General features: G+C 34.4%; 1 protein-coding gene across 1 annotated transcript in view; it reads right to left on the reverse strand.

Moving 5' to 3' along the window:
• LOC142226967 (uncharacterized) overlaps positions 1-13,896 on the reverse strand; it is a 65,321-nt gene that overhangs the window by 36,438 nt on the left and 14,987 nt on the right. Inside the window, exon 4 of the mRNA XM_075297249.1 lies at positions 544-763. Within this exon, the coding sequence (XP_075153364.1) occupies positions 544-763 (220 nt within the window). The remainder of the gene's footprint in view (positions 1-543; positions 764-13,896) is intronic.

Here is a 13,896-nt window from a genome sequence, read left to right on the forward strand (position 1 = left end):
CCAAGTAATTCGATTGTGAATGACAGTCTTTCGTAGAAGTTTCTATACAATCCATGGTGGATAAGATTCGGCCTGGCCGAACTGACGGCCGTATATACTTGTTTGTTTTTAATTTTGAAAGTCGATTTGTTCGGACTCTAATAGAGGCGTGTCCATTTTAGAATCCTTTGGCTGATCGCTTTTGTATACCTTCATAAGAATATTGTGAAAGCCGCAACTTACACGGTCATGGGACGTGGCTAAATGTGGCAAAGACTCAATGTTCAATATCAACATGCGTTCGTCTTGAAAAAAAAAATAAATATACATATATAAAATATAATATAATATAATATATGATAATAGAAAGAGCCATTGATACAATATGGTGAATCGTCACAAAATTCATATTTTCGAATTCTAATAATATATCTATAAAATTATGCACATTTATTTAGAATGCTACAAAAAGGGCCTTCTAAAAAAATGTATGTATGTGCTTTACACCTCTGAAAATATTTATTCCTGGTTTATATGTGATTGCGATTGTTGGTTGGTACTTACATGGACGGCACTTGTATGCAATTTCAACAATTTTCCTTCTCTTCGGACAGGGATCCATGCTGATGATGTTTGTGCTGACAGTTGTACTGTGATAGGTGGTGGAGGAGCCGCTGCTGTCGCCGACGCCACTGGCTCCCAGTCCATAAAATTGTGGGCGAGCATTGAATTTGCAATGCTTCTTCTTCTGGCATGCTTCAACAACTGTTTGCAACAACGAATACTGATTGTGTCGCAGAGTGTGTGAGTGTGTATGTCATGAAACGATAAAAATTAAAAGAACAACAATTAATGTTAAGAGCCATGGTCTCTTGTATTCTCTTTGCAGTCATACAGTCATCCTGTTAGGCAGTCAGTCGTGACAATCCCATTCTCCCTATCTTTGTCCCACATTGAATGTGAACATTTGTGCTCCCACATTACATATTCATGGCGCTAGTAATGCTTGAATAAACATTCATATGTATATCTGTCTTTTTATTTATGTGTGTACAACATGCAGTATGCCATTTATGCATGTAAGTCTGACTGTGTGCTTGTGTGTGCACATCCGAATAGAGATGTTCACATACATATGTGTGCCAATGTTGGGTTGACAGCATTTCTTTTTTACACCAAGTTTAATACTATCACCATCAATTGTATTTGTTGATTATAAATGTATGTTTTCGTACACAGAGCGAAGGAAAACCAAGTAAATACGACCGAAATTTCGACGAAGCCGAATTTTATATACCCTTCATACAAGATCATGGGGCTGTTGCCTGGATCATAGTGGCAAAGGATTGTTCATGATAAAAAGAAATTCATTCATTCAATTCATTCGCTTGAGTTCCACTAGATGGCGTTAGATAAATGATATTTCGTTTAAAAACCTTTTTCTGATTTTTTTTCTGATTGAGAGCACGTCTAAGATGAATAGTAGCAACTATAAGATGCTCTTCATCTGGGAGTTTTTCTTCTTTCACTTCGTTTCGATAACGACCTTTTCAACTGGAATGGAATTAAAATCTTAATTGAGTTTTAAAAAATATTAAATTAAAAATTTTATTGATTCAACAAATTTTTTAATTGAAACAAAAATCAATCAGACAAATTAATAGTATCAATTAATTTTTAATTGACTGTCAATTAATGTTTTAATTGATACTATCATACTCGTGATTGAAAATATTTCAATTAAAAAACTAATTGGATCAATTATGTTCGTGATTCAATCATAAAAAAAATTTTTGTGTGTACTAAACGCTCGAAATAACTTTTTCAGTATACTTTTCATGTGGGTTTTATATTTCGGATCATTTTCTCAATTGAGGTTCATACTGGTTTCGAAAACGGAAGCTAAATGATGATACGATTTTTAATATAAATTTAGTTGTTTTTGGAAGCCATGTCGATATTTTGTCCTCCAGTGGCTAACATGCGCCGTTCTATGCCAGCCCATAAAACCAACGGGTAAGGGATCTTCGAATGAGTATCTCATCAAAACTCCGCCTAAGAGGCTCAATATTCTGTTAGTGTGAAGGAAATTATATTTGTGTTGTTAATAATAACTTATGCTTAGTTTGGTGTATATCGGACTATGTTTTTAAATAGTCCCTATATAGACAGATCTCCCGATTTCACTTTGTGATTGAAATTTACTTGGAATTCTAATATTCAATATGTGACCTCTACTGTTGATAATACAGTCCATTAATATCTAACATTTAATACAGACCTGATATTAAGCGAGCTTGCACCATTTTCTACATATATCAATATCCATTACGAGGCTTTATTTAAGAGTCGGCACGAACTGCATTTTTATAGAATTCTTACACTCAAAAAAAGTGAACCCTCTATTTCTATCTCTATTTTGTTCATGGAATTATTATGTTTGGAGAAAGTTTCCTTTACTTTAATATTTTTTTTTGCGTACGTTAAATGAACTAAAAATCGGGAAAAAATTTTACACAAATAAAGAATAACGATTTACTTAATTCGTGCTTCTCATATAATATTTCATTATTTCTTTAAATGTGTAAATTTACACGATTTTTCACTGTGTGATTTTACCTATACACGCAAAGAAAAAAAACGTTTGGAAAACGTGTACCGAAAACGTTTTTCTTTTGTTAGAGGTTTTTGAATTGCTTCGAAAAGTATACACTTTTATCACCAAAAAACTTCGTTTGTTACAAAGTGTTAATTTTTTTAATAAAAAAAAGTTATTTTTGAACCAACAACACAGTCCATTTCGTTTATATCAAATGAATCTTCCTAACATATCTGGAATATATGTAAAAACCACTGCTCCATGGTGTCCAACTAAATGAATTTTTCTGTGAAATAAACTTTGTTTAATCGGCTCGTGGGCGCCGCAAGCTATGCCATTTAAATATAACTTATATAGGTAATTGTCAATTGATGACAATAACGGCTAAATAGCTCAGTGGATAGTGTGTTGGCTTACAAATTGCATGGTCCGCGGTTCGATTCTCCGTCCAGGCGAAAGGTAAACAAATTTAATAATTTATAAAATCGTATAATTTCTTCTACATTGTTTGTATTACAGAAAAAGGTGCTAAGAACTAAAAACTTCGTGGAAGTGAGAAAGATGTGAGGGGAAAATGCAATTAGAAAGAACAATTTTTTTTTGAGTTATTCTTTATGAAATTGTTTTTACTTCTTGGAAAAGAATAAACGTTTATCACATAAAGTATATACTTTTCTTCCAAATACACTTCCTTTCAACGAAAAGGAAATGAGAAACGAACTTTGTTTGTCTAAAATTTCGTTTGGGAGCAAAGAATTATTTTTTTGCGTGTACGCTCATTCTTTGACCACTATTAATGAAAGATGGATAATTCTCTTTCATTTGGGAAGCGTCAAGGTTATTCATACTGACATTCTTTTGTCCATGCAGATTTTAATTTCCCATGCTTTTCTACCCAGATAATTAAATCTGCCTCTCTGAGAACTGGCAAAGGCCATGTTTACTTTGCTTTATATGAAAGCATTTATCTCATTAACGCGCAATGATAAGGCACGAATGACAACTGTGGTTATATGAAGAGATTAAATTTCTTCAGATTCTCTATATAATAACGCTTCCATCGATAAATAAACCAAATGACAGCGATAGTTGAGTAGCTATTAAAGCAAAATGTCATTTGTGTTTAAATGACAAGTCATGCATAAAATCTTTGTATGGAATCTTAATGGAGAGTGTTTCAGAGAGAACGATAATACCAATTACACATACCAGTAATTTTTACACGAATTATTTTACAAAACATATACATGTTAAAAAAAAGCTTACCTCGTTTTTTTACTTCAATTTTTTGTTTGTTTTTACTTCAATGATTCCTAGTTAAAAAAATGTGAAGAATTACTCTAAGGATACATTTTAGAAGCAATTCACTTCCAAATTTAGATTTAGGTAGACTCAACAACAAGTTTCTTTTAATTCAAACACATTGACCTTCCCTTAAGGATTTTATAAAAACTTTACGGATTCAAAATCCTAGAAATAAATGTTAGTCTATGTAGCTTTTTATCATTAATCCAATGATTTTTATGAGCACTTACACGCAAAGAAAAAAAACGTTTGGAAAACGTGTACCGAAAACGTTTTTCTTTTGTTAGAGTTTTTTGAATTGCTTCGAAAATTTTAAACTTTTATCACCAAAAAAATTCGTTTGTTACAAAATTTTTATTTTTTCAATAAAAAAAGTTATTTTTGAAATAACAACACAGTCCATTTCGTTTATATCAAACACTGTTCTTTTCTGACTTTAGGTCTTTAATAAGACACATTTTACAGTTCAAAATTTAATATAGTACAATGTAATGTTGAACATTTTTTCGGAATCTTCCGAATATATCTGAAATATATGTAAAAAAAAACAAAAGCAAAAAAAAAACTTTGGCCGAAGCAGGGATCGAACCCACGACCCTTGGCATGAGAGTCGGACGTAGCTACCACTGCTCCACGGTGCCAAACTAAATGTTTGTTTCTGTTAAATAAACTTTGTTTATTCGGTTCGTGGGCGCCGCAAGCTATGCTATATAAATATAACTTATATGGATATTTATCTATTGATGACCATAACAGGTACATAGCTCAGTGGTTAGTGTGTTGGCTTACAATGTGCATGGTCCGCGGTTCGATTCTCCGTCCAGGCGAAAGGTAAAAAAAATTTTAAAAATTTATAAAATTGTATAATTTCTTCTACATTGTTGGTATTACAGGAAAAGGTGTTAAGAACTAAAAATCCTCGTGGATGTGAGAAAGATGTGTGGGACAATGCAATTAGCAAGAAAATAATGTTTTTTTTTGAGCTAGTCTTTATGAAATTGTTTTTACATCCTGGAAAAGAATAAACGTTTATCACAAAAAGTATATACTTTTCTTCCAAATACACTTCCTTACAGCGAAAAGCAAATGAGAAACGAACTTTGTTTGTCTAAAATTTCGTTTGGGAGGAAAGAATTATTTTTTGCGTGTAGTTTTTATAAATAAAATAAGTGAAATCTTAGCCTATATGAAGCTTTTTTAATTTAGTCCAAAGATTCAATATCTCAGTGGTAAACTGATCCTTTCAGCGAAAAGTTGATCGAAAATTATTTGCCAAGTAAAAAGAGTTTTCGTATTTGAAGGATTTGGATAATTTTTATCATCGTGGAATTCTTTTATTCTTTATAGCTTTCACAGCAAATTAAGAAAGTAAATGCACTGACTGGATATAGGAATATACCGGGGAAGTGCGAAGTGGATGAGTTGGCAAGGCTAGGAACTACCTTACGTATTCCAGGGGAACTAGAATCTGTTGGTATGCCCCTGGCTATCTGCAAGCTCATGCTGCGCGAGAATACTGTTATGATGGCAAATGTTCGATGGGAGAATTGCAAGGGCTGTAACGACAACCAAATATGGCCACATTTAAACTTAAACCGCACACTAGATATGCTAGTGTTCTCGAGACGTCGGATATCACCCCTGATATCTGCTATAAGGGGTCGCTGCCTGATAGGCGGCAGCGGTTAAAACTAGAAGTGCCCATATGTAATAGGTACTTTTAGTTAATGTGGTATCAAAATGGACTGAATAGTCTAAGTGAGCCTGAATCGTAATCGGGCTGCCACTTTAACCTAACCTAACCTAAATGCACTGAAAACAAGCATGTTCAGTTCCAAAGATTTTGTCTTCACACTTATGATTTTGGTATTGATTCCGAGCCAAAGAATCGGAGAATTGCAGTAAGGAATTGTGTCGGATGGTATTGATGTAGGTCGGATGGTATTGCAAATGGGCCATATCGGTCCACTTTTACGTATAGCCCCCATATAAACGAATCCCCAAATTTGGCTTGCGGGGACTCTAAGAGAAGCAAATTTCATGGTGTCAGCATATGATCTCTAACAACCATGCAAAAATTGGTCCACATCGGTCCATAATTATATATAGCCCCCATATAAACCGATCCCCCGATTTGGCGTTCGGAGCCTCTAAAAGAAGCAAATTTCATCCGATCCGGCTGAAATTTGGTACATGGTATAAGTATGTGGTCTCTAACAACTATGCAAAAATTGGTCTACATCGGTTAACAATTATATATAGCCCCCATATAAACCGATCCCCCGATTTGGCTTGCGGAGCCTCTAAGAGAAGGAAATTTCATCCGATCGGGCTGAAATTTGGTACATGGTGTTAGTATATGATCTCGAATGACCATGCAAAAAATGGTCCACATCGGTCCATAACTATATATAGCCCCCATATAAACCGATCACCAGATTTGACCTACAGAAGCCTCTTGGAAGACCAAAATTCATCTGATTCAGTTGAAATTTGGTACGTGGTGTTAATATATGGCCTCAACACCCATGCAAAAATTGGTCGAAATCGGTTCATAATTATATATATAAGCCGATCCCTAGATTTGACCTCCGGAGCCCCTTGGAAGAGCAAAATTCATTCGATTCGGTTGAAATTTGGTACGTGATGTCAGTATATGGTATCCAACAACCATGCAGGAATTGGTTCATATCAGTCCATAATTATATATAGACCCCATATAAACCGAGCCCCACATTTGACCTCCGGTGCCTTTTGGAGAAGCAAAATTCATCCGATCTGGTTGAAATTTGGTACGTGATGGTAGTATATGATATTTAACAGTCATGCCAAAAGTGGTCCATATCAGTCCATAATCATATATAGCCCCATATAAACCGATCCCGAAATTTAGTTTGGGAGCCTCTTGGAGGAGCAAATTTCATCCGAGTCAGTTGAAATTTGGTACAATGTGCTAGTATATGGCCGTTAACAACCATGTCTAACTAGGTCCATATCGGCCTATAGTTATATATAGCCCTCAGATAAATCGATCCCCAATCACACAAAATTGGTCCATATCAAGTTCATAATTGTATATAGCCCCTATATAAGCGACCACCATATTTCAATTCTGGCTCTCTACCACGTATGGACTAACTCACAATTTAGACGCAATCCATGGTGGAGGGTACATAAGATTCGGCCTGGCCGAACTTACGGCCGTATATACTTGTTTTTCTTAGAATGGAATAATTCGACTTTAGTTCTACGTGACAGAAAACTTGGCTTTAATTATTTTGACACATTTCTTCAATATTATTAAAATCGTCCTTAAACATGCACCTACCAGAAACATCTCGTTATATTAATGTCAAGTTTGCATTTGAATTTGATATTGCGGTTAAAAGAAGATATATGAGTTTTTCACTATTTATTGCTTATCTTTCGTAAAGTGGATGGTCATGCAGTGGCAGATGTACTTCAAAATTAACTTCATTGCTCTCAAGCAATGATCCTTCATCATTTTCTTGATTCCCCTATCACGATTATAATCATCTTCTAATGCTACACGAGAAGACCTTCTCTCTAATATTCTATATCAAATTGTATGCCGAAAAATAGTTTTTTTTTTTTATCAAATTCATACTATAATCCCTTACGACTCATAACCTTATAGTTTCCAGGCGAACACTCGCTGCAAATTATCCAAAGTGGATTAAATCATTTTTGCCCGAAAATGGAATGAAAACTTAGACACATGATTTTGTCAATGCGATTATAAATAAACTAATATCAGTAACTGCATTTAAATAATGGTTGATTAATTTTTAAGGATTATGAGATATATGCGGACTTTTTCATTTAATATCAATAAATGGGTATATATATAAATAGGGGAATATATAACTATATGCATCATAACATATGTGTGCTAAAATGATTAAGCAGATACAGAAGCACATTTATGCAGATGCAATTATTTTATCATAATGAGCTTCATTAAAAGCCACTTGTCACATAAGCATACAGAGGAAAAATTGCAATTGGCTCACCTGATAAACTAAGCTACTTCAATTACAAAAACACGCCATTAAATCCAATACTTTTGTTGAATTTAATTGCTTTTTAATTACATCCCATGAAATATTGTTTCAGGTCAGTGGAAAAACGAACTGAAAAACGTTTAAAACAACATACGGCTAGAAGCTTTACCGGTTCACTAAATCTACTCAAAGTGGGTTTCGGCTGAAATCTACATTGATTCGAGGAGTTGACTTCCAGAAAATCTCATTCAAAATCCACTTACGAATGAGTTAAGTGAGCAAAATAAACAAACATAATAAATGTGTTAATGAAATCATTGAAGCCTATATTAAAAATATATTTAAACACTGAAAAACAAGTAAGGAAAGCCTAAAGTCGAGCGAGGCCGACTATACTATACCCTGCACCACGTTGTAGATCCTCATATTCGATACTATGTCAAATCTGTCAAATGTGTTGGGTCTATATATAATGCTTTTTGTCCCAAATACATACATTTAAATTTGACTCGATCTGGACAAAATTTTTTAGAGTTCTACAAAATGTATATACTTTAAATTTAAGTCGGCTAATGCTCTGTGGTGGAACACAATGTTAGTAAAAACAAGTATATACAGCAGTAAGTTCGACCGGCCCGGTCGAGTCTTAAATACCCACATCCATGAATCAAATATTATAGTTTCCTTTGAATTTTCTGGGGGGTTTGATGACAGATATTCTTCGGGAAAACTACTGTTTGAATTGACTAGTACACTTCCCTAAGATAAATTTAAAGATTTTTCCTATGAAGACTATATCAGATTCTGGATTTATAAGAACCATTTTTGTTTGAGTTTTAGAGGAATCATTAACATCTCTTGTAAGTGTACAAGAAAATTATGAAATAACGCCTTGGTTTGAAATCTAAGATCTGCAGATTTTCACTCCCATTTTTGAAATGAATATGAGAACTAAAATCTGAAAATTTTACATTCAGTTTCAAGTAGTTTTCATGATCAGTGCGCCTTCTATACACTCAAGCAGTGAAATCGGTCTATATGGAGGCCTTACCAAATGGACCGATAAAAACTTAATCCGATATACGTTTTTGTGAGTCTAAAATACTAGTATAATTTACAATTTCAATATATAGACTACGAGATCTGTCTTCAGGTTTTTTGGAACCATAAAGAGGTGCGCCGAAAACGGTGAGTATCGGTGTGCCGAAAATGTCTTTCTAGTTACGGCTTTTTAAATTATATACCGTACGTATTTTGTTAACCAAAACTGGAGATCAAAATTACTTCATTTAGGCAGTTTTTGATTTGTATTCCTACATTAATTTTCCCTTAAAATATTGGGCGTTTTGTCCGCCTATTGTTTGGGGCATATGACCGCGATAAAGCCAAACTAAAATTGGGCGATTTGACCGGCCCAAGGGAAGTCAAAATGCCAAGAATCATATTGGGCAATATGTCCGTTGGGTGATATGTCCGGTCGTCTTTTTTTTTTTTGTTTTGCAAATATTGGTGGTAAGCCAGACTAGGTGCCATGGAAGTACAGTTGTCTTTTTGGGACGGAAGAATTCTAGTTATATATTCGTGTAAATATAAAAACTTAAGTTTTTTTGGAACTATTGATTTGCTATTATTTGTATATAGGGGCCACTGTGGTGCAATGGTCAGCATGCCCGCCTTGCATACACAAGGTCGTGGGTGCGATTCCTGCTTCGACCGAACACCAAAAAGTTTTTCAGCAGTGGATTATCCCACCTCAGTAATGCTGGTGACATTTCTGAGGGTTTCAAAGCTTCTCTAAGTGGTTTAACTGCAATGTGGGACGCCGTTTGGACTCGGCTATAAAAAGGAGGTCCCTTGTCATTGAGCTTAACATGGAATCGGGCATCACTCAGTGATAAGAGAGAAGTTCATCAATGTGGTATCACAATGGACTGAATAGTCTAAGTGAGCCAGACACATAGGGCTGCCACATAACCTAACCTAACCTATATCAATAACCGATTCCAACTTTTCGAGATTTTCATGCAAAAAGTCGAATAATCGACTACTCGATTTATAGATCCCTACACACAAAGAAAAAATACTTTCCTCCGGATCGAAATTTTAGACAGACGAAATTCCCCCTTTTTATAATGTATGTTCGTTTGGAGCTAATAAACCCGAATTTGTGATAAGCGATTCAACGATCACCTCTGATACTTTTTTAGTTTTTAGCGTCAAAAGAAAACGTTTCTTGTATAAAATTTCGTTTCTATATATTCTATAGATATCGACTAAGATTAACGTAAACGAGTTTTCGGGTACACAAAAACAAACCCCATAAAAAATCGAAAAGAATTAACCCTTCTGTGCGTGATGAGGTCCCGCTGGACCTTTTTGATTTTTATTCATACATAACTTTATCTTTTATATGAATTTCAACTTGATGGTTTATGACTTCTTGTACTGAAGTGTTTTAAGTTGAAAACTTATGTGATTGAATCATTAAATCGGTTTTTATGGGTATTTGAAAAAGTTTAGTGCGATTCTGCGTGATGAGGTCCAATGGGACCTATTACTAATTACATTAGTGGTTTTAGCACAGTTTAAAAAGCAGTGTAAAGATATTGCGATTTTCGTATTTGGAACAATTAATAACACTAACATCCTTTCAGAAAATACCGTTATTTGGAAGAATTTGCCATTTTTGAAGTTTCCATTGGTTTCGTTGCTTGGTAGTACATAATTTTATGTCTTCCGTTGATATATCCAATATAGTGAGAGTAAAAGTGCAAAAAAAGTTATTTGAACTTCATGGAAATCGTGGTCGAAATAAGTTTTTATATTTCTATACATTTTCCAGACCTATCGGCTCCTGGAATTTGGCAAGATGTGCCTCAATTTGGACCAAGTTTGAAACAACCACTGTGCACATAATACTGCGAGCAAAACGAACGCCACAAAAAAAATCGTATTGTTTTTCCTTCAAAAATCCAGTTTGTTAAGAACATTCAACTACAAAAACAATATATTGTTGCTTGGTACGTATAAGGATACTTATAGGTACCACGCCTGCGTCAAACATCAGGGCCACTAGTATACTAATCAAAAATTTTAACATTATCTGTATCCTATTAAAAATTAAATAAAACTCTATATTTACAACCAAATATTTATATATGCAATTTGTGCATTATAGAAGAGTCCACCTACAGTAAATGATCGAAAAATATCGTAGGGATAACCTCTCTACCATCCTTTTTTTATTGTAGGTCCCACGGGACCTCACCACGTTGGTATCGCTACCAGTGTTATCACATACACAAGGGTTAAATCTCTTTCTACAAAAAAAATACATTTTTCCAATCATGAACTTAATTGAACCTAATAAACTTTTTCTTAAAATTACTTCTATTGCGGAGAGGATGGTACCTATTATTTTCCGTTGCCAATTAAAAAAGAAATGTCTCAATTAAAATTTTAATTGGGCTAATTAATGTACGCATTCGATAGTTTATTAGATTAATTTATAAAATTTTAGGCTGCACACGGAAGGAATTAAAATGTTTGGAAAACGGATAAAAATTGTTGTTTTATTGCAGTTTGGTGCATTGCTTCGAAAGATTAAAACTTCAATCACAAAAAGTTTTGAAATTTAATTTTGCCGTAAAAAATTATTCTAGCACCAGAGCCGATGGATTTTATATTAAGTACCGTCCTTTACTGAAGAACGAATGACTTTGTGCCCTAAATATGATACATCTATGAAACGCAACAAATCTTAACTGTACGAACAATCTAAGAAAGTGAGCAAAATGCCACTCAACGATTACCTCTGATATTTTTTTTTATTTTTATTTTTTAGCGTCAAAAGAAAACTTTTCTTGTCTAAAATTTCGTTCCTCAGAAAATAAAACTCTTCTTTCTGTGTAGATATAACAATCAGGTAAAATTTCGTAGAGTATAAAAAATCAATCATATGTAATAAATCCATATTTAATTTCCATTTCGTCGTTGATAATTGATAATTTCTTGAATAATGAGAATTTTAGTGAGTGAGGAGAGTTTTCATGACACAGGCTCCGATCATTAGTTTGCGTGTGCGTGGCCAGTTTCCCTTGTACAAAGTGGTTTTTGCTTTCCCCGCAAAATAATCAAAGAACATAGAACTTGCAACCATTGAGATTAGTCAAAAAATTTTGCCAATGGCATTTAAGAATCCTATACGCAAAAAAGTATATGTAAATTTATTTGTATTACCATTTTGGGAAAATGTGCTTACAATCACCCATGCATACACAACAAAAAATGAAATTGATTTATCGGTGTGCCGAGTCACAACGTCGATGCTTTTGTCGAAATACGTAGGAAGGGTGTAAGTAGAGCAGAGATTTCGTGCTTTTGTATTTGTAGCAGCAAATATATCATACATTTTACGTAATTCAGTATATATCCATATGCATTACTCGTAAGCAAATAGGATTTAATATTGCTGGCGGCGGATCCTAGAAAAATCGAAAAATATTCTCAAGTTTCCACGCATTGTACAAAATTGATTTATCTCTGTGAATGTCATAAATTGAATTATATTCGTTACGGTGCAGGAATGTGACGAATACCAATTTGCAAAGTATAAGATGAAGGAGTTATATTACTGGTCTAGAGATGCCAATTTCGAATTTGATTAGTTTGTTTATCAACGAACTGTCAATCATGGTCATAGTGCAAATGGAATATGTTCCATAAGGATAAGGTTTCTCCGAAACCTTATTTAGAGTGACATTGTGTTCATCAAAATAAACCCAGAAGTGGAATGAGGTAACTAAAGCGTCTATTAACATAAAATAGTCTTCCTAGCGTTGTCAATTTGCCTTTTTGGAAATAGTTTAGCAAAACCAAAAATGCATTTCGCATAGTTTTTTTTTCTGTTTTTTCCTTTCCTTTTTGGAGTTTTTAGTCATTTTAAATTGAAACATGGCCAAGACTGAGGTTTTATATATCATTAACAATAATTTCCGCCGCTATGAGGCACAATAGCAAATACAATATAATCCATGGAATAAATTCACCCAACTACTTTGTTGTTGTAAATTGTTTGACTTGACTCAAATTATTATATAAAATAATTAATTTATATAAATAATATGAATTAAAATAAATATAAAAAATTTAATTTTTTAATACCCACGGTCGCCTAAATTTCGTCCATTTGGATGGTGTCCAATTATTAGGTTAATTTTAATGTGGTAACATAGCAAACGTCTCACGGAAGTTGTTCACTTTTGAGAGGTGTCCGCTTTTCAGAGTGTCGAAGTTTGAGAGGTTTCACAATATATACTCGTACATCCGTATGTTCCGCCTGGCAGAATCTTTAATGTCCCACCACCATGAATCGAATATGATGGTTTCCCCGAAAATCCTCATATTGCCTCAGGAAGATAGATTCCACTTAAATGTAAATCGGGACAACAGTATAGGTTATGTTAGGTTAGGTTAGGTGGCAGCCCGATGTATCAGGCTCACTAAGACTATTCAGTCCATTGTGATACCACATCGGTGAACTTCTCTCTTATCACTGAGTGCTGCCCGATTCTACGTTAAGCTCAATGACAAAGGACCTCCTTTTTATAGCCGAGTCCGAACAGCGTTCCACATTGCAGTGAAATCACTTAGAGAAGCTTTGAAACCCTCAGTTCCACATTGCAATGAAACCACTTAGAGAAGCTTTGAAACCCTCAGAAATGTCACCAGCATTACTGAGGTGGGATAATCCACCGCTGAAAAACTTTTTGGTGTTCGGTCGAAGGAGGAATCGAACCCACGACCTTGTATATGCAAGGCGGGCATGCTAACCAGTGCACCACGGTGGCTCCCCGGGACAACATTATAGATATCGACTAAGATTAGCGTAAACGAGTTCTCGCGTACGCAAAAACAGCCCCCATTAAAAATGGAAAAAATCTGGCCAAATGTAAATATCTACACGCACAGAGAAACATGTTTGAACAT

This window comes from Haematobia irritans, chromosome 1 (genome assembly GCF_050003625.1).
Source record: "Haematobia irritans isolate KBUSLIRL chromosome 1, ASM5000362v1, whole genome shotgun sequence".
NCBI lineage: Eukaryota > Metazoa > Arthropoda > Insecta > Diptera > Muscidae > Haematobia > Haematobia irritans.